The 22,795-nt window shown below is 41.1% G+C and overlaps 2 protein-coding genes and 1 long non-coding RNA gene across 3 annotated transcripts in view; all 3 read right to left on the reverse strand.

The window, feature by feature from the left end:
* LOC308088898 (scavenger receptor cysteine-rich domain-containing protein DMBT1-like) lies at positions 1 to 8,851 on the reverse strand (the record flags this gene model as incomplete). The annotated part of the gene is made up of 7 exons (XM_080433481.1): positions 1 to 78; positions 567 to 652; positions 3,584 to 3,886; positions 5,540 to 5,764; positions 5,973 to 5,999; positions 6,662 to 6,976; positions 8,842 to 8,851. Coding segments are annotated over 7 exons (1,044 nt in total), but the record flags the coding sequence as incomplete, so codon positions are not given.
* Positions 8,852 to 8,859: 8 nt separating this feature from the next.
* LOC308088379 lies at positions 8,860 to 9,730 on the reverse strand. Its single transcript, XR_013933437.1, has 3 exons — positions 9,628 to 9,730; positions 9,180 to 9,241; positions 8,860 to 9,002 (listed from the first exon to the last, which is right to left on the reverse strand). It is a non-coding gene; the product is annotated as an uncharacterized lncRNA (long non-coding RNA).
* Positions 9,731 to 15,151: 5,421 nt separating this feature from the next.
* Positions 15,152 to 22,795, reverse strand: part of snapc4 (small nuclear RNA activating complex, polypeptide 4) — a 31,360-nt gene continuing 23,716 nt past the window's right edge. The window contains exons 22-24 of the mRNA XM_080432240.1: positions 22,004 to 22,537; positions 18,931 to 19,292; positions 15,152 to 15,883 (exon numbers count right to left, since the gene is read on the reverse strand). Of these exons, the coding sequence (XP_080288366.1) occupies positions 15,755 to 15,883; positions 18,931 to 19,292; positions 22,004 to 22,537 (1,025 nt within the window). The 3' untranslated portion in view covers positions 15,152 to 15,754. The remainder of the gene's footprint in view (positions 15,884 to 18,930; positions 19,293 to 22,003; positions 22,538 to 22,795) is intronic.

Here is a 22,795-nt window from a genome sequence, read left to right on the forward strand (position 1 = left end):
TTAAGTTCCTTTTTTCTTCAGCTTGACGATACGCTTCACAGTCACCTTGACTGCATTCCCACTGGTCTGTTTAACAAACTGAAAAAGAAGGGAACAACAAAACCAGATATCAACTTGTGAATAAAGTGATAGAACGATCAATATGTCACAGCATTCAATCAACTGAATGTACTTTAAACATGTCTGTGAAAGACAATGGGTAATACAATGTCTCAGTTTGTAAAGTTATGTCATAATTGTATCCAAATGATGAACTTAAGAGAAAGAGAGATTAAGAGATTTATGTTCTTTCCCCCAAAAAAAGAAATCATGGTATACAAGATATAAATCATTCATGTATTCTTTGAGCAGATCCTTCAGCCTTAGCTAATCACAATTATAACAGAAGACACACACACACACACACACACACACACACACACACACACACACACACACACACACACACACACACACACACACACACACACACACACACACACACACACACACACACACACACACACACACACACACACACACACACACACACACACACACACACACACAGATGATAATGGTCAAACCTCGTCAATATAAGATGCGATTTCATCTTCAGTCAACTCTCGATTGCTGGAGATCTTGAATTTTGCATGAGCAGAGGTTGTCAGCTCTGAGGATGATTTAAACAAGACGATAAATATGGTGGCTTGATAGTCACACACTGACAAACCACACACACACATGCAAGCATACAAATAGTCAGACCTGGTGAAGTTGTCACAATTGGTGGAAGTTGGGTTGCAACAAAACCTTAAAAGTCAACATTTCTCCATCAGTGACAGTATAGAATCAACCCTAAAAACTTTTTATTTTATATCTAGGGCCAGATGTTCTTTTTTTTTACCAATTAGTATGTTTATCTCCACCAGGAGATCTTGTTTTCACCCCTGTGTGTCTGCAGTGAATCTCTCAAACTAGGCCCATCGTTGTAGTTATTTTTTACTCAAGTAAAAGTATCAATACCCTATCGTAGAAATAGTCTGTTACAAGTACAAGTTCGGTATTCAAAATGTATTTTAGGAAAAGTACAAAAGTAGTAGCCTGGTTCCAGACGAATCTGCCATTGCAAAAAGAATTGCCCTCGGCAGATCAGGTCTGGCCCCTCTCAATAGAGATTGGATTTCTCTCCCTCTGAAGTTGTGAGGGACCAATCAGGGCCCTTTATGCAAATATGAGGCGGGTTTATCACCAAAGGCATTTTTCGACAGAGATTCGAGACCAATATCTACGCAGTGATATTAGTCTGGCCATGCCAGGCTACAAAAGTAGTGGCATCAAAATGTACTTAAAGTACCAAAAGTAAAAGTACTCATTATGCAGAAGGTCCCATTTCAAAAGTTTTCAAATGTATAAAAACTAGAAGTTCTGCCTGCTACGCGGGCAGAATTCTAGTCCCCCCCCCCCTAACCCCGCCAAAGAAAATGTCGTTTGGGGGTACAAAATCATGGGATAAAAAAAAAAAAAAAAAAAAAAAAAAAAACCCAGAGGATCGCCCCTCTGGGTTCTCTGAATTTTTATTTTTAAATAGGCTCTGTCATGATTAATTGACCACACATATGAAGTGAAACAACTGAATTCTATCCAAACGATATGTTATAAGTGAATTCCTTGCCTCAAAGAAGAAGTTTGAGAGCGTTTAATAAGCGAAAATAAGAAGTGAAGGCACTCGCACCCTGACTCGCACAACCAACAATGGCTGCCGTTCGTGTTTTTTCAGGCTGCGAACTCGCCACCTGATTGGCCAACTTTTGCTGTCAATCACAGAACGATGAGCGACGTTGCCATGTCCAGGAGTTGTAAGCGTGAAGTGGGTGTAAATTGGTTAGAAAAAGTGCGTTTAATAATATATAACATGTATATGTAGAATATATTGAAAGGTCCATAGGCATAGGTATGTTATCTATATAGATCCAGCGTGTCTGTCCCCATCTGTGGTGTTTTTGGCATCAACCTGGTGGCTTGTTGCTGGCCTTTTGTCGTCCGGAGGAAAATTCACGGAGCGGATTGCGTATTACTCTCGCGCAACCTGGCAACGTCTTTGAGGCTCCTAAAAGGTCTCACCGTCCGGTGTGTCGGTAATGTGGGGGGAATTTTGTGTTGGACGGATTTAATTATGGTGTGAGGGGGCAAATGTGTGTTGAGCAATGAAAAGTGGACGAATAACTGCGTGAATGAATTGCGCACGTTATGACTGGTGTTGTAGTGACATGTGAGATGTTATTGTGGTTATTTCGCCGAAACAAATGATTAAAAATGAAGTGCCTTCAGCACCACCGGAAGAGCGACGATCTCTCAATTGTATATAGGATTGGTTGAAAATAGCAGATCTACAAGCTCACAACGTGGCGCTTTGCGACGCGTTGTGAGCTAACAGATCGTCTATTTTCAAATTGACAAAGTATATATTTAGGTCTCAATAGGTTTTGTAATATTAATCTAGGAGGCACGGTGGCGCAGTCGGTAGCGCTGTCGCCTCACAGCTAGAAGGTCCTGGGTTCGATTCCCGCCGGGGGCGCTGTGGGCGCTGGGGGCGTGTCTTCTCCTCCGCGTCATCAGCGCCCATACCCTAGGTGGGGTTGGCGAAAGGGCCTCTCTGTGTGGAGTTTGCATGTTCTCCCCGTGTCTCCTAGGGTAGTTAATACCCTCACAAAAACATGTAGTAATCCTGGTCACTATACCGCCTCCCCCATGACAGCCGGGGCGCCTGATGGAGGGGAAGGGAACTGGTTGGAATAACGTGTTCCTTCCACGCGCTACGTCCAACCAGGGAAACTCCCCCCTGTCAGGTGACAAGAAGGTCAGTTGGCTCTCATGCATTGAAGGAAGCATGAGCTCGGCCCTGGCCTCCCTACTGTGGGGGACTGGTGTAGTGCTGGTGTAGGGCTACCAGTATAGCGCCCAGGATCACTTAGGAAATTGGCACCGGGTGAAAAAAATGGGTTACAAAAATCGCGGGATAAAAAATGTATTAAAAAAAATATTAATCTAAATGTAAATAAAAAGTAATAGTAACTATAGTTTTCAAATAATTATTGTGTGGTAAAAAGTACAATATTTGGCTTTGAGATGTAGTGGAGTAGAAGTATTATTATTGAAAAATGGAAGTACTCCAGTAAAGTAAAACATACCCCTGAATTGTACTTAAGTAGAGTACACAGTACTTGAGTAAATGAATCTAGCTAATATCAAAAATGAGTAATATTTTTTTTTTAAATGTTTTGAAAAAAACACCCTACTGGTGACGCTATAATAGGCCAATATTATGAAAAGGGTGGCATTTCTTCCTCTGCCTAGATTCTAAGGGATTGTACAATCTAGTCCTATGAGCTCAACATTGGGCATAGCTGCATTGGGAACTCCTTATTATACAGTATGTTATGGCTGAGTCATGGTGATAAGAGCGTGACGTTATAATGTCCGCCCACCGGCTGGCCGGCCAGACCGCCGGCCCATCCTCCCTTTAGCCAATTTTAATATAGGATAGGATGACAACACACATACAGTATACATCATTATTAATTGCAATAAAATTCATATTTACCTGAACAAACAACACCAGCATCTTCAGGGTGAGTACAGTCGTGGATTCCAATCCCTCTATGGCTGCACTGTGAAAGGTGTGATTCACTGCCTGAACACGTGACATGATCCAACATGATGTTTCCATCACCCTGTCCGAAGAAGGCTCTCCATGGTGCTAACGTAGCTGTTCCACAGCCTAACTGTCTACACACAACCTGGGCATCATCCAGATCCCAATCATGATCACACACCGTCCCCCATCTGTCATGGTAGTACACCTCCAGTCTGCCTGAACAGGGGTCTGAACCACCGACCAGCCTCACTGAATAATCTGAAGAAAAAAAATAAAACATGACAGTCATCAGCTTGTACGAATGCTTACATGCAGGAGTGTCCTCATAATAAAGATTTGACATGACACTTAGACTGTACACCATGTATGCTGAATATATATATATATATATATATATATATATATATATATATATATATATATAATATATATATATATATATATATATAAAGTAGATTCTTTCAAAAATAGATGGTCTATATTCTGCCAGCTTTTTTGTTGTTGTTTCAAGTGAAACTGGACCAAGAATATCACTGCTAATTGCTGCACTCAACAAAACTATTACAGTTGGTGTGTTCCACCACGAAAAATATAAATAATCATCATTGCTTTGAATGGTGGTGAAGTTTTGTTGAGTGGTGATGAAATTGTGTCACCTCACCTGGTAGTGAAGTTGCAATGACTGGTGGTGAAGTTTGCAATGACTGGTGGGGAAGTTGCAATGACTGGTGGGGAAGTTGCAGTGACTGGTGGGGAAGTTGCAGTGACTGGTGGGGAAGTTGCAGGGCCGGTTGGGGAAGTTGCAGTGACTGGTGGGGAAGTTGTATTACCTGATGGGGAAGTTGTATTACCTGATGGAAAGGTTACATTACATTGTTAAGTTATAGCTACTTGTGTTTCTTATATTTTAAACAGTGTTTGTTCATTTTGTTTAGTTTTTTACAGTGTAGCCTACAGTATGTGGCCCATGGTGACATCAATTCTCTCTCTCTCTCTCTCTCTCTCTCTCTCTCTCTCTCTCTCTCTCTCTCTCTCTCTCTCTCTCTCTCTCTCTCTCTCTCTCTCTCTCTCTCTCTCTCTCTCTCTCTCTCTCTCTCTCTCTCTCTCTCTCTCTCTCTCTCTCTCTCTCTCTCTCTCTCTCTCTCTCTCTCATGAAGAGATTGAACTGATGTTATTATCTATACAAAGTGACACAACTGATGTCTAGGAATATACAGTAGGAGGTGCATGTTCATTGTTTTCTGCTGTGTTGCTTTTCGATGTGTACACTGTATAATTTTATAGAGGTATCTAAAGAGCACAAAGTATGTTTCTGAACAGCCAGAGTATCGCAAGACTGTCAACCATTTCCTGTCTGGCAACCAAATCTCGCGATACCTCCGAGACCGAAACGATACCTGCCACTGTTTAGATGCCTCAATAAAATTATGTACTGTGCACATCGAAATGCAAGTGATTAAAAAACAACCTGTGATATGTCTTCTTTTATATTCCTGAACCGATTATATGACAAAGGTCGCAATCGTTCAGAAATAATGACCTCTACCCCTACCCCACTCAATACCAAGTGCTGATTAATCTAAGGGATTGTACTATATAGTCCTATGAGCTCAACATTGGGCATAGCTGCATTGGGAACTCCTTATATGGTTATGGCTGAGTCATGGTGACATGAGCGTGACGTCAGAGGTCCGCCCACCGGCTGGCCGGCCAGACCGCCGGCCCGTCCTCCCTTTAGCCAATTTTAATATAGGATAGGATGACAACACACATACAAACATCATTATTGATTGCAATAACATTCATATTTACCTGAACACATAACACCAGCATCTTCATCGTGACCACAGGTGTAGTGATTTCCAATCCCGCTATGGCTGCATTGTGAAAGCTGTGACTCACTGCCTGAACACATGGCACCATCCAACAAGATGTTTCCATCACCCGGTCCGAAGAAGTCTAACCCTGTTGCTTCCTGAGCTGTTCCACAGCCTAACTGTCTACACACAACCTGGGAAGCCACCAGATCCCAATTATGATCACACACCGTCCCCCATCTGTCAATGTAGTACACCTCCAGTCTGCCTGAACAGGGGTCTGAACCACCGACCAGCCTCACTGAATAATCTGAATGAGAAGAAAGACATTAAAACATGACAATCATCAGCCTGAAAGAAAGCTTACATGCAGGAGTGTCCTCATAATACAGATTTGACATGACACTTAGACTGTACACCATGTATGCTGAATGAATCATCATCATCATCATCATCATCACAATGAGTGATGTTTAAAAAACAAATTTGAGATGGATAAAGAATTCAACTAAACTTACTTGGTAATCCAGGTGTTGTACTTGAAGCTGTGATGAAGAGATTGAACTGATGTTATTATCTATACAAAGTGACACAACTGATGTCTGGGAATATATAGGAGGTGCATGTTCATGGTTTGAAAGTTAAACCCATAGTTAAACAAGACCAGGATACATGGTTCTGCCAGACCCAGAATAAGTACTTTATAAGATCACCACGTCACGGCTAAGCCGGACTTCACATGACGTGTCAGCCTGTGTCTATGCCCATGTATGGACGAAAGGGGGACAGACTTTTATAAGCCGGACTTCACATGACGTGTCAGCCTGTGTATGCCCATGTATGGACGAAAGGGGGACAGACTTTTATGGCTGGGGCCTAAGGGCAAAGGGGGCATGCCCATGTATGGAGAAAACAGGTACAAAGCCTCATGTAGGCCGACCCCTTGGGTCTGGCAAACATAAGGTTCCACACCCAAGCCCCCAAGAAAGCCTTTGAAAGGAAGGGAAGCCGACGTCATTTTCTCTATCATTTATAAAATACTCGGCTCAGGAAAATAAAAGAAGACATATCACACATTGTTTTCTGCTGTGTTGATTTTTGACGTGTACACCGTATAATTTTATAGAGGTATCTAAAGAGCACAAAGTATGTTTCTGAACTAAGTATGTAATAAACATACTTAATATGCAATAAAATTCATATTTACCTGAACAAACAACACCAGCATCTTCAGAGTGACTACATTCGTGGATTCCAATCCCTCTATGGCTGCACTGTGAAAGGTGTGATTCACTGCCTGAACACGTGACATGATCCAACATGATGTTTCCATCACCCTGTCCGAAGAAGGCTCTCCCTGTTGCTTCCTGAGCTGCTCCACAGCCTAACTGTCTACACACAACCTGGGCATCCACCAGATCCCAATTATCATCACACACCGTCCCCCAGCTGTCATGGTAGTACACCTCCACTCTGCCTGAACAGGAGTCTGAACCACCGACCAGCCTCACTGAATAATCGCCTGAATGAGAAGGAAAAAAAAAAAGATATATATATATATATATATATATATATATATATATATATATATATATATATATATATATATATATCACAGTATGATGCACTCACAGTATGATGCACTCGTTTTCACCAACGGAGGCGCAACGTCTGAAAGTGACTTGAGCCACGAGAGGCACCGCCGAGCCAGCGTTGCAAAATCACCTTCAGCCAACTCAGCACCGTCCGAGGCAGAATCGTAAAACATACACAGTGCACTTTAGCTGTGACAGTGGATGAGTCCACTGACTGACACCACTGATAGTGAACTAGAAAAAGCACAGGTCTCCGCCAGGTCAGGTAGGCTATTGTAGCCTCCTGGTGGCGCTATAATAGGCCAACGTGAAAAGGGTGCCATTTCTTCTTTGCCTTGCACGACAATCGGACACTGACTGCATTCATGATTTGAGGCATTTTGTTAAAAACATTTGTTTCGCTAAATTAGACCTGCTGGTGGCGCTATAACAGACCAATGTTAAAAGGGTGGCATTTGTTCCTCAACATAGTGTGAATGTGCGTGCAAAGTTTGACCGCAATCGGACGTTCATGATTTGCGGAATTTTGTTCAAAACAAGCCAATAATGCAAACTTTAGATGTCAATCTTATCCAATCAGTATGGAATATGAAAAATCTAACACATCCGTCGTGATCACATGACCATAGAGATCATGTGTACCGATTTGCGTGAAATTTGGATGAAATTGGAAGGAGTAGTATAAAATAATGTGTTTTACATAAGTCGGCCTCCTGGTGGCGCTATAAAAGGCAGATGTGAAAAATGCAGGGCAAAAGTTTTTCCTTGACCTCTAGGGAGTGTGCATACAAAGTTTTACACAGATCGGTGCAGTTATAGGTAGAAACACGAATCGGCCTGTTATAGCGCCACCATGAGGCTGATTTGGTAATTCTTCCTCAGCCTAATCTGGGAATGTGCGTGCAAAATTTCACGGAAATTGCATGCTGTGTTCATGATTTGAGTCATTTTGTTGAAAACTGAGCACTCCTGCAAACTTTGGAAGACATTTTTAGCCAATCAGGATGGAATATGAAAAATCTGAAAGACAAGTTTCGTTTAATGACTATAGAGATACTGTATACCAATTTGCGTGATTTTTGGACAAAATCTGTAGGAGTACTGTCAAAAAATATGTTTTGCACAAATCGGCCTCCTGGTGGCACTATAAAAGGCCCATGAGAAAAATTTGGGGCAGAGGTTCTGAATTGGCATCCAGGGAGTGTGTGTGCACAGTTTCGCTGCGATCAAGACAACGGTGCCGGAGATAGCTGTACACAGACAGAATGACGGACGGACAGGGCGCAAAACATACTCTCTCGCCATGCCTTTCGGCCTGGCGGAGACAATAATGCTCAGTTCAAGGTAGTATTTCAATCTTCTGTACAGGTACATTAAGAATAGTAGTAACCTACTTATTTATGTTGTATTGAATTGTTACAGTAATTTAGCAGAAACCAACCTGTTGAATATTATTAAACATCTGCATCAGACAGCATATGTCTATTGAAATAAATACATATACAATTACGACGTACAAGATGTGCCTGTAATAAATCTCACACTACTAGGCAGTCGGCGGTTCCACGCGCCGCACAAGGCGCCCTTTTTTTTACTTGAGCACCTGCCCCTCAAAATGTCTGTGCACGCCACTGTTCAAAGTAATTGGTGGTAAAGTTCTTTTGACTAATGGTTCGTTTGTTTTACCGGGGCTATAGCTGCATTGACTGGTGGGGATGTTGTATGGACTATAGGTATGGTGAATGTATGGATATAAGGTATGGCTATAATCGGTTGAGTCATTAATTCTTACCAGTGGCAACAACAACAATAGATGATGTGTTCACAGGAAGGGAGAAATTAGATCTGGATGCAGCCTCCACGAGAGTATCAGTCACAGAAGTGGCATCTGGTACTGTGGCATTTGCCTCTTGGTTGAAAATTAATTCAGCCTGCACCTTTACTGATCCTGAGCTGTGAAATTGATGTCGAAAAGTTGTTTTTCATTATAATAAAAACATATTATTATTAATTTTACTGCATCAACATTCTTGTTATTTATGACTACATTAAAAGGTACAAATCAATTATAAGTTAATCAATTAATAAAACATTTATATATTTAATACAGTAAAAACCATTGGTGCATACCTGAAGCCGGTTACAACTGTGCGATTGAAATTAGAATACTTTGTCTTATAGACGTTGTCCAACTGTAAACAAAAAATCAGTCATTGAAATAATTACGGAAATAATTCCAGAGGAACTGTAAAAGAATCATTATTATTCCACCAAGTTCATTTCATGGTTCATGATCAATAGATTTACATTAAATTAATGAATAAGAATGTTCTTCTCATGTTTAAAGCTGGAGGAAGATGTTTGTCAAAATCTATAAAACTTTAATCATTTTAAGTTGTTTTGTTATTTGGTAATTGTACAATAAAAGCTAAACATTTCCATACAGTATGTTTCTTTTTAAACAAAATTATTATACATTTTACCAGAGATCAATATTATAGTAAAATGCATGACAGGAGGAATCGCTGAAAACATAGGGTATGGTTTGACAGGCTGTGCATCATCATAATGGACTTACCACTGAAGCTACTTGGGTTGCTAAGCTCTGGAATGCGAGTGAGGATGTGTCTGCAAGTGCTGGTGTGAAGGTTTGCTGTATTTTAAATTCCAACACGACCTTTGGCTCTGCTGGTGGTGCAGGTGTTGTAGCTGCACAATGGGTAGAAACAGTTGCAGTAATATTGAATTAGTAACTGAGTAGTGATATATTGAAAGTGATTAGCGGTAAAGTTCTGTGTTCCAAAAATAAACAAATGAGCCCGGCGATTTTACTCATATGGACATGAAGCATCAGCTGACAGTGAACAAGTACTAATTTATCCAAAGAGTAAACGACGAGTCACATACCTGACAGAATCGAAAAAATATATATTTTTGGAACACAGTTCTTACAGTATATGACGTGATTCAAGATGACTTCCTTGATTCAGGGGATAACGGAGTGATGTCAGGACTTCGATACTCTATATGGCATCTAATTCAGCATGCTAACTTTCCAGGAAGAGAAAGGCTGTAGTTTCTATTGCCTTAGAATCCCATCAGTGATTTGACGATGATCCTTTAACGCATTAAATCCGGAGACGCATCACTGTCATTTTAGATTTCTTTGGCTATTCAAAAATAGCAGATATACAAGCTCATAGCGCGGCACCGAGTGCCGCGCTATGAGCTTGTAGATCTACTTTGAATATATAGTATATATTTTAAAGCGAACATTTCTTTGCTTCTGGGGGTCCCTGGAACAAAATATTTTACAAATGTTCGCTTTAAAAATATGTACAAGATTTTCTAAAAATAGCAGATCTGCAAGCTCATAGATGAGCTTGTAGATCTGCTATTTTTGAATAGCTAAAATGACAAGAGATGCGTTCCCGGATTGAATGGGTTAAAGGACGACTTCACCCATTTTCAACCTATCTTCATATAATAGGTCCTCACTAATGCTCATGATATAATGATACAATTTTTTTTCTAATCAGACTGTGTCTCAGAGGAGGGCTGTAGACAGTTCAGAAACCCGTCTACCAGTGACATCATCGATGGGGAATCCAAGCTAATAGAAACTGCAGGCTTTGTATTCCTGGAAAGTTGCAATGCAATAATAGATCCCATTGTTCTAGCCTTAATACAATAAAAAAATGTTCTTTTTGGAGAAAAAAAAAAAAACCTGCCTAATGATGAGGTCACTCATCATTAGGGTTAGGGTTTCTGGACTGTCCACAGCCCTCCTCTGAGACACAGACCAAGTAGAAAAAAATATATACATTTTATCATGAGCATTAGTGAGGACCTATTATATGAAGATAGGTTGAAAATGGGTGAAGTCGTCCTTTAAGGACTGCCTTTTTAACCTACATAACATTACAGAAAAATACATCCTGTATCAAAGAAATGCAGAAAAACTCGTCCATGCACTTTGCTGCCTCGAGGCTGGACTATTGCAATAACTTATTATCAAGCTACTCTAACAAGTCTCTGAAGACGTCTCCTACTGATCCAGAATGCTGCTGTGTGTGTACTTTAGTTTAGTGAGTTACTATAGTTTTGAAATATTCATTCGTTTTTAGTAGTTTTAGTTTTTCAGGTATTCTGAGGAAAGCCTTGATTTATAGAATGCATGACATAAGATATGATTTACAAATGTGTCATTATTAAGCCAGTCAATTTCACCAGGTATAGCAACCACAGTGCAAGCTGAGAGGGAAAACTAAAACTGAGATGATTTGACATGCAATTCTATTTAGTTTTTGCTGGTTGTGCATTATTCATTCTAGCTCTTATTTTGTTTCTTAGTTTTTTACTTTAGTTTTTGTTAACAAATCACGTTTTTCCGTTTTAGTTTTAGTCTTAAGGCAGTTACACACCGGCGAATATGCGAATATACGCAAAATTCGGACTCGTTCCGAATAATTAAAAGACGCTTTTTTCGCTCCGCGAAACTGGTGTGGAAGCTTGCATTGACTTTATAAGGTTTTAAAAAAGAACGTATTATTCGCATGAAAAACATCGCCCCGGTGTGTAAGGACCTTTAGTCTTAGTTAAAAGGTAGGGTAAGTGATTTACTTTGGTTAAGTGTTAAATAGCTCTATATTCTGATAGTACTCATTGCTATAGAGTGTTTGTTCAGTAAAAGGAGTCTCCCATGTCTCTCCAGCTCTTTATTAAACAGAAAATGCATTTTCAGTGCTCTCTCCTGATTGGCTTAAATTTTGTCACCTACCTGAAAATGTACTATATTCTGTTTACTAAAGAGCTGGAGAGACCCCTGTGACCGAACAAACGCTCTGTAGCAATGATCAGAATATATACTTTATCCTTTTTAACAAAAAAAATGATGCCAAAAAATATCACTTACCCTACCTTTAACTATAATAATCCTGGTGTACTGACTAGGAAAGAACTACCAAATATGTCTTCAATATTAGCTTTTCTGCATTGCCTCCCTGTAAAACCAGAATAAAATGTAAATCATTCTCCTCGCCTACAGTATAAAGCCCTAAATGGTGAGGCATGCATCATCATATCTTAAAGAGCTTTTTGTACCATAGTATCCCACTGGAACACTGTGCTCCTGCATAGAATGTATAGGCTTATACTTACATTTTCTCATTTTGTATTACACGGACAAAAAACACACAAAATAATCGGGATACGAACAATAAATACAACACAGGTATAACGCAATTATGTGAATGGCATTTAGCCTATACATCACCTACCGGTTGCGATTTGTCCCATGAACAAGCCAAGCAAGGCGGTAAGCAGCAGTGATGAAGGCATCTCTGTGTCTCTGACCAGGGCTGCCAACATTGGACTGTCAGAATCCAGGAGATGTTAGGGTGGTGGTTTTCTTTTGGGGGGGGGGGTGTGGCCCTGTGGAATTTTTTAAGCATCACTTACAAGCATTACTGTTTAAACAAGCAGTTGTGGAATGTCTTCGATTTTAAGCTGGAGGCGGGACGAAAAAAGGTAAAAAACAAATAGGTACGGAATGCCCTTCCACAAGTCTTGCGAGCTGCAGCCTCTGCAGACATTTCTAAGAACGACTTGAGGAATGTCTTTAGATTTCTTTGTGTGCGTTTTTGTTGTTTTTAATCATTTGAATGTTTCATGCTGTGGTTTTATTTCTGTTGTAATGTAAAGCACTTTGTGAGTTCTCTCTGTGAGAAGTGTTATATACTGTACAAATATAATGTACATACTTACTTACTTCACCACACCTCACGTTCATAAGAGTTGTTGAACATGTTTAACCAGGCAGGTCATGTCATTTGTTAACCCATTTAGATCTGAGGCCGATTCTAAAAACGCCTTCTAAATTCTGAAAAACTTCAAATATTTATTCAAAAATTACAACAAATGTATGTTGCTATATTCATTCATTCATTCAACCTTTTTTAAGATTCTCGGAGAGATCATTGAGGGAGACCCTCATTTACAATGATGCCGAGATTACACACACATAAATAACATAAGAACAACAAGGAAAGAAAAAAAAAGTTGACACTAACAGTTAAAACAGTTGCATGTTAACAGCAATCAGTTACATACAGGTAATGCACGGTTATTATATAAATTCCTAAAATGGCCAATAGATGCTAGGGTATTCAGTTTAAGCTCTTGTTGTAAGAGGTTCCAAGACTCAGGTGCACCAAAGCTGAAAGCAGTCTTTCCCAGTTTCGAATTGACAAAAGGAACCAGAAGGACTAGCCAATCGCTGGAGCGAGTTAGAATGTGACTAGGTTTCTGACGTAGCATGGAGGATATATAAGGTGGTAATTTTCCAACCAAATAAATAAAGGGGTACCAATGATTATTGCGCCTCTCAGGCAGAGAATATACTGTACATGGCAACAAGAACCCCAAAAGGGGTTCCCGTCCTGAAAGGTATAGTTACAAATAGCGATTCCCGCCCAAAATGGGTAATCAAACGTGAAACTGCACTGGCTATGACGGCATTTGAGACTATGGATGATGATGGTGCTGTTCCCCAAATGGAAGGAACGTTTTAAGCCTAGCCTGCTCTTAAACTAACGGTGTCTGCCTCCTGGACCAAACCTCCAAGATGGTTCCAACAGGAGAGGAGCCTGATTGTTGAAAGTTCTCTCTAGGTTGAGATTCTACGAGCCACACAGTAAGCCTTCATAGCCTACTGGGAATGCAGGGACGCACACGTGTGTACTCAGACTCACAGAGGCGCACGCACACGCACACACACTCTTTGAGAAAGTGAGTACTTAGAAAAGCGCTATAAAAATGCAATTCATTACATTACACACGTGCGCGCACCTTATTTCAGCTTAGGGCAGAATCTTTAAATACACACTCCAAGTATTATGAGAAAATAGTCCGCAAGAAAACTATCAACAAGTATTTAGTAAAAAGACAAATATAGATGTAATCTGTACATATTTTTTCTTAATTTTTGCCCTAAAATAGAGTCAAGGTATGCTTAATAATACTAATTTGAATTAATTCCTCAAGTCCAAATTGTATGGAATATGTTTGTTTGTATGTTGTATACTTCCAGATATTTGCTATGTTTCCCCTTTTGGGTGTAACATAGGGTTAAAAATGAACCCTGTGGGACATCATTTTACACTTCAAGGATTAAGAAAATGCAGTTGCCAAGAACTATTTAGTAAAAACAGAAATATATGATATGAACATTTTCAGCTCAGTTTTTGTCCTGTAGCCCAATAGTCAAGATGGGCTTGAATCTTAATAATAATCACTTTATTCCTTGGGTCCGAATTGTATGAGATTTATTTTACCTTATTTGTCTCCGGTCTTTCCTTCAAAAGTTATGCTCTTTTCTATTTTCTCCATTTTATGGTTTGGGTTCAGGATATGTGTAATAAAGGGTTAAAATGAACCCCATGGGACATTATTTTAGGCCGTTACCTGGCAGAATCTTAAAATACACACTTCAAGGATGATGAAAAACCAAGTGGCGGAAAAAAATCCACCCTATGCGCGTGGACCCCACTTTCCATCTACACTATGTATGATGGCATTCACTGAACACACCCTCACAAGTGGGGGGTCTGGGGGTCCTCCCCCAGAAACTTAACATAGTAGACGTAACTAATTTCCTGTGTTCTGGTGAATTTTGGGAGTTTGATACCAAATCCAGGAGAAATCCAGGAGATTCAGATATCAGACCTGTCTGTCAGAGACTCTGACAGACAGGTCTGATAATGGAAGCATACGGAAACAGGTGTTATTTATATTCCAGCTGAGAAGTATAGGAGTTATCAGATGAAGAGTTCTCAGATGAAGACACATATGAGCCACTTCCTGTTCGGTGTCACACATTTCACAACCACAGAGGAGCATGCACGCACACGCACGCACACACACACACACACACACTTTCATTATTACAAGATGTTCAGTTTGAAAGATTTTCTTCGATGACAATTCTATTCTTAACACACACACACACACACACACACACACAGTTGACTCAAAACACTTCACAAATCTTTCTAACGTACACAGATTTTGAAAAATGCACTTTTATTGCAAATACCCTTTTGTAATAAAAAAAAACATACATAACAAAAATAAAGATTATCATGAAACAAAACATATACTAGTATAATACCACAAGTATTGTACTACTCTGATAAACTTTTTTCCCCCGTAATAAACAAAAAAACATACAGAACAAAGATAATTGTGAACAATCAACTTATTACAATACCACTAGTATTTAGTTAGCAGCAGGAGTTTATTCTTAAAACAAAACAACTCCTCATCTGAACACAAAACCACATTCTTCTGTTCTGGCTCTTTAAAAATACAACATGGCTCCATAAGGTTCTTATAGGTTCTGCATGACCTCTAGGAAGGTCAAAGCTCCATCTGGGAGGGACGGGTTCCTTTAAAAAAGTGAAAAGTTTCCACCCGACAGCGAATATATAATACCTTGGCATCAACCCCCACAACGCTGCAACTCACCATGAGGAACTGATGATGCCGGTAAAACATAATAGTTCCCTTCCCAGCCATCTGACCTTAATCTGGTCTCTCCTCGTCCGTCTGCTATGCTCAACTGTGGCCTGGGATCCATAGGTCCTGTCTGATAGGGTTCGGTAGTGTCCCTGCTATACCTACAGTCTGCTCTTATCTGGTTGTCTCTACTGTTCTGGTCCGGTATCCATTGGACCGGTCTGAGGTGGTTCGGTAGCCAGCAGTCTGGATGTGAGACGAGTCGTCATGCCAGAGTAGTGGGCGGCAGGAGACCCCCGCATGAGCAGCAAGGGATTCTGGGGAAAGACACAAAACAACAACAGAAACAGATTAATTCATTCTCAAGAAGCATTTAATAGCGGTAAGGATGAATATACCAGAACCGTACAAATCAACGTCTCCTTCTGTTAGGATGCAGTGGTATGGAGGAATTTAACCAGCACTGTATGAAATCCTGCCTTGCCTTTCTTTGCCTGCCTACATCATTTTGTGCCTCAAAAAGACCAGTGTGAGGTACAACAAAGACAAGCCAATGAAGCCATGATTCACCCAAACAATAGAAAACACAGGATGCTCAGAACAAAGCCTACAGGAAACTTAAAGCAAGACAGACACGCCATCTAAGAAGAAGAAGCTAGCCGAGCGGATGTAAACGGGGTACCATTTGCTGTTGCATTGGATGCAAAAGGATCTCCATATATATCGGTTCAGAAGCACGCAAACGCACGCGTTTGTACTTAACTTAACTGACTAATTGTCAGTGAAAAATGCAGTTCGCCGGGCTCATTTAAAACAGCCCTAAAAACTCATCTTTCTGGAGGCCAAAAGAGGAGGTAGTACCAGTTTCTCGGCAGACAGACGACCCCCCTCCCTCTTTTTGTATATATTTTTTGTCTTTTTCATGATTTTTGCCTTTTTTTTGTATATAATGTAAATTTTTCTCTGTATTTTTATGTTGATATTTGAACTGTTTGGTTGCTACTATATGTGTCTATGAAATGAATACCAAGGACCCCAACGGAAACAAGTCCGCAAGGACTCTTTTGGACGGACCCTTTAGACAAAGGTATTATAAATGTAATTGTGATGTTTTACATTCTTTTTGCCTAATAAAATGTTCAATCAATCAATCAATCAAGTGATGGCTGAAGATAATTGAGTGATGGCTGAAGATAATTGAGTGGTTAAACAGCATTGTCCAGATCTCTCTTCAGCTCATCATTAGCCCAGGAAAAACAAGTTTGTGTACAGTCCAACAATCTGAAGCTGTGATTGTGGTAAAAGAAAAATAGGCAAAGATGCGCTCTTGTACAGCCAAATCATATTCATTTTTGGAGACAGCTCAGCTTTTCGTGAACAATGTGGCCAGATGTGGAGCTGGCATGGGCCCTCAGGGCAGATTGCATGCTAGTGCCTTCATGATTCCACTCCCAATTGAAAATACAGAATGGCATCGTAATTATTGATGTTGGAATGAGCCACTTAAATATCGATCCAATAACACCACACCCACCAGTATATAAATAATTGGAGCCGGCCTAAGAAAGAAGAAAAGCGGTAATAGCCTGCTGCCTGGGGGACACTCAATGAGAATTAGAAGGGCGTACAACACTAGCCATTGGTGAAACAGAGGAACCTGACCCTGTAAGACAGGCTTCTCTCTCACAACAGAGGAACCTGACCCTGTAAGACAGGCTTCTCTCTCACAATGAGAACAGAAGAGGAAGTGCATGGACACAGATACATCACACATTTTATTTTAGGAAGGAATGAAAGGTCAGAGCATAATGAGTTAGAGAGAGATCTCACAGAGACAGAAGAGAATAGAATAGACGAATATTTGCATCATACAGACTGCAACTCAAGATATTGCCAGAAATAATCAATATCCTTGTTTAAAAACAAAAGGAAGAGTTCATGTTTTAAAGTTTCAGATTCATGAAGGAACATGAAAAGATTACTGTGGAATTTAACTAAAATTTAAAGGTGGAATTTAACTAAAATGCTAAGTTGAAATTTACCCCCAAGAGCTGCACACCTAGAGCCTGGTCTTCTGTTCGAGGTTTCTTCCTGTAAAAGGGGAGGTTCTCCTTCTGGCTGTTGCCAAGTGCTTGCTAATAATGGGGGAATGGACGCTTCGCTAAACCTCACCCCGAAAGCGATTGTCCAATTCTAGCTTAGCAACCGTTGCTCATCTCTATTCATGTTTAACTGTGCTCTCAATGACAGTCACGTCCGGACCTTCTTTTATCAACGCCTCGATGATATCACTCAACTGGACCGCGATCACACGTGGGAGTAATTTAATGCATTTTCTATCGAGAAACAATCCATTATAGAGGCTGGATAAACCTCCGCCTACTGCTTTGAAAACCAATCATGATACCGTGCCAAATGAAACACTGCACCGAAGTATTTGCATTGGCACCTGTATGAGTGACTTTTGTGAGTGACAAATTCATCCTCTCGAATCTCCGATTGGCAAACATAACAATTGTTCCACTGCTTATTTTAATGCAAAAGAACACAAGCATACGTTTATTGTTAATTACTGCTGGTCCTTCCCTGTCAACAAATAATTAGATCCTACCTGTTACGTAGCGTAATCCACTTTCGATTTAAAACTCCAGTGTCTTCCATTATTCCTGTTATTTCATCTTTTGGACACGGATCACCTTCCATAACTTCACATTAAATCCGTGCTACTTTAAGTCATAAATGAATGACAGGGGAATGGAGCACAACATACTTAGTTGCACACTGGTGTTGCATGCCGTAAATAGCAGATCAACAAGCTCACAACGCGTCCTATTCGTGATGCGTTGTGAGCTTGTAGATCTGCTATTTACTGCGCATGACACCGGCACACAACTAAGTATAGCTGAGGCTAAACACTTTGGTGTCGGCCGGGTTACATTCAGCGGGTCGTAGCGCAGCACTTTCGCTGGGGATGGATGCTTTGTAGTTTGGAGATCATTTTGACTAGCAAGTATATGGTGCATTTTCACGATTTTGGTCATGTCATTCACACCGCGGCCATCGCTTCACATATTCCCCCCCCTCCCCCCCAACCCCCTTGCAGATCTGTACTGATATCATAAATAGCCCCTATGGAATCCTCACGACGGAAATCCACGACACGCCACGACGGAGAACTTTAATCCATGTATACTGTATGTTACATGTACTAACAGTCTATGGTACACGTCCTATGGCACGCTCCATGTCAAGGATCCCCTAATAGCCATGCCTCTGGCTGTGCCCCCTCTCCTTTCTATTTACCCCCACCCCCGCCCCGCCGCCCTTGTCCTAACAGTCTAGTTTGTCTCTGACCATGACGTACCTCAGAGCCAACATTCTCCTCCTCTCCGCCTCTTAGCTCCTCCTCGCCGCCTCTTAGCTCCTCCTCCGCCTCGCCACCTCTAAGCTCCTCCTCCGCCTCTCCGACTCTTAGCTCCTCCGCCTCTCCGGCTCTTAGCTCCTCCTCCGCCCCTAGGACTCTTAGCTCCTCCTCCGCCTCCTCCTCCTCCTCCTCCTCATTGGCTGTGCAGGAATCAGGCAGATGTATGATTGGCTCAACGGTGGCCAGGAGGGCAGGTACGGTGAAGCAGGACAGGAAGCGTGCCTTCAGCAGCTGGTAGGCTGGGTTAGCGGCAAAACGTTGAGCCACTAGGTGGCGTACTGCTGCCACACGCTCATCCTCCTCTGGAGCAGGGGGGGAAAAAACGACAACACATCTGTCAACTAAAGGCCCTTGCACACAGAGTCCTATGCACTATTTTATTGGTCTATCAGTTTTGAAACGCAGGGATCAAACTGATCCGACTGAAAAGACGATGCGCTGATGTGGAAGGGCCTTAATCCTAGGGGACGTAATGTGTCCTACACAGTGTTGATTTAGACGGCATAGTCTTTTGAATAAAATTCCATTTTGTTTTAGTAACATTTTAGTCATCTGAAATATTTTAGTTTGTCTAGTTTTAGTCAACTAAATCTACAGTTGATTTAGCCGACTAAAATGTATTTTTGGCGGTGCCTTGATGGCGTCGTAATGGCTGATTTTACACTCGGTTGCATGCTGAAAATAGCCGATCTACAAGCTCACAACCTCGTCGCAGTGCGACGTGATGTGAGCTTGTAGATCTGCTATTTTCAGAGCGCAACACCCGAGCACAACCAAACATAAAATGACTAGTCTTTTAGTTCTACTGGATCTCTTCTCCACTATCCCTCCTAATATTGTAGTCTAGTTTTTATTTGTTGACGAAATTGTCAATATATTTAGTCTTAGTTTCAGTCATCATAGCTTAGTTTTTATTTAGCTTTCATCAGTGAAAAAAGGTAGTTGTCGAACATTTTTCATCGTAGTTTTAGTCGACGAAATCAACACTGGTCCTACAGAGAGACAGAGTAATGAATGAAACATTAACATGACTTAAATTACTATGGTACAAAAGTGGATACTGTCGTACGGTTATAGATCAGTTGCGTTGTTAACTCTTTGACTGCGGACGACGCGATAACGCGTCAAGTGCTACTTTGTCCAGTTGGCCGTCGACGCGCTCGACGCGCTGGACGCGCGTTCATTGTTTAATCTCTGATTGCGCTATGCTGCTTAATATTCAATGTTATTCTCGAGTTCCACTTACTTCACGGACATCTGCATCCGGTTTCATGACCTGGATTCCGTTTCCGGTTTTTGATTCTTTTCCCCAGTCATTTTCGTCCAAAATAGGTAAATAAACGGTCTTTCACACGGTATGACGGACAAACGGACAGTTTCTCTTCTATAATCTATGGTCTGGGTGACGATCAGTCATCGCCGTCGTGTATCACGACGGCATTTTGGCGATCAAAACAATCTGGGACGACGTCACTTCCGTTTTCATGTTTTTCCTTGTCTAATCTACCAAGAAGGCTGAGAGAGACCCAACGATCTGATCAAGCAGTCATGTGCTGCACTCTAGTGGCGGATTTGTGCTGGGTCTTTACATTATGTCCCCTTAAATTATTTTCATGAGAAAAATTCAAAATATAAAAATAAAAAAACACGAAAATTGCTGGCACTGGGGGAGTACTTTATGAAAATACTCTGGCAGTCAAAGAGTTAAAGAGTGCAATGTTTGTTGATATCATATAACCATAAGTTAACACAACACCTTTAAAACAAAAACATAGGGGTAGATTGCTGCTGCTGCCGTCTCATTTAACAAAGTGAGACCACAGAACTGGAATAACCGGTAAATACAGACATTCCAGTCCACTGACACGTACAAAACATAAAAATTGCGATTGTGGAATTGCCGTGGTAAGGCCAAGCAGCTTGTCTTGAGCATTATGCCATTATTTACTAAAACAGCCTTGTTCCTATAGCACTGTGGGACACATAGCCCATATGGGACACACTAAAGAGGAAAACAATGTCAACAACATTTTCCAGCCAACTAGTGGCAACCAAAAAGTATGATGGACGAAGTACCTCATTAAATCAGGACACATTTTAAGTTATGGTTTTTTTTACGTTTACTCAACTTGTGGAAACAACACATTTTTCTCCTTCCTTTTTTATTTGACAAGATGCCCCATTAGACTATTAATATTCTTTTTAACAAGATGCTAAGTATGTGGTTTCAAATAAAATAGGTATCTATTACATTAAAATAGTCAAACAATATAGATCGTTGACCGATTAAAACAATTGAGAAAAATTCTGGATAATATTATTATTACAGCAACACTACTTTGTAAAACATTACTCCCAACTCTGGTAGCTGTGTCTTTCACTCAACGTTCTGTCTTTTTAAACCCTCTAATCTGAATAAACACAAAGACGAAGATAAAAAACATGACATGTTATCCAATTCCTGTCCTATAAGTGAATCTCTTAACCCAATAAGACCGGGAACTCATCTGTGTCATTTTAAGATTTCTTTGGCTATTCAAAAACAGCAGATATACAAGCTCATAACGCGGCACCGAGTGCCGCGTTATGAGCTTGTAGATCTGATTTATTATTTATTATTATTTTTTTTTTTTTCAAATCTTTGAATATATATATTTTGAAAGTAAACATTTTCCACTCGAATCTTTGCTTCTGGGGGTCCCTGGAACAAAATATTTTCAGATGGGGGTCTGCGGCCTAATACATATAATTTTGGAGGTCCTTGACATGAAAAAGTTTGAGAACCCACTGATATATTGTAGCAACATAAGTTTTTCAGAAAACTGTTAGGATTTAGAAGACATTTTGTAGAATCGGAACCTCAGGCCTTAATGGGTCAAATACACACACGTGTGTGTGTGTGTGTGTGTGTGTGTGTGTGTGTGTGTGTGTGTGTGTGTGTGTGTGTGTGTGTGTGTGTGTGTGTGTGTGTGTGTGTGTGTGTGTGTGTGCGTGCGTACGCGTGCGTGCGTACCTGGATGACTCGTCTGGATGTAATCGTGGTCTGGAAAGCGACCAGGTGTAGTGGCAGGGCTGGGGAGACCAGGTCTAGGGGAAGAAGGTTTGGAGTCACCGACAGGTTCACTCTGTAGAGCCCTGTCAACCAGAGACCTCTTGGCCTTGAGCAGAGCACACAGCGTTCTGAGGTTGCTGATAAAAGGCGGCAGGTACGGCAACGCCAAGTCCGACCCCGGGACTTCCACCCCCCTGCACCCGCTCATCCACCGCTGCACCTCCGCCACGGGCTCCGTGAACATCAGGGAGGGATCCAACTGCGTCGGCTCGATCCTGAGCAGAGGGGGCGTCCTAGGGGGCGTCCCGGGGGCAGCAGCAGTGTTCGCTGTGCCTTTAAAAGGCACGCGGACGGAAGAGATGGGGGGGCTGGGTAGACGAGGCAAGGACGGGGGACCAGGATGGAGAAGGGTGAACGAAGGAGGTCCAGCAGGAGGTCGTGGTTGCGATAGTGAGGGTGGAAGTCGTGGTTGGAATGGAGATCCTGTAGGTAGAGCTGTCACGATTACAAATTTAAGTTGACGATTAATTGTCACTCAAATAATTGCGATTAACGATTTAATTGTGTGTTTGGCCATTGAACATTGGAAAACATGAATACAAATTGCCTTTTAGGCTTCGTAATAAAAAATTGCACAGGGCAGATATGACAAATAACTGAAATATACAAAGAAATTATTGACATATTCAATAATTTTATACATGTAAAAAAATAGCTGATCTACAAGCTTACAACGCGTCACAAAGTGATGCG

Source organism: Gymnoscopelus braueri, assembly GCF_963280865.1.
Source record: "Gymnoscopelus braueri genome assembly, chromosome: 7".
Taxonomy (NCBI): Eukaryota; Metazoa; Chordata; class Actinopteri; order Myctophiformes; family Myctophidae; genus Gymnoscopelus; species Gymnoscopelus braueri.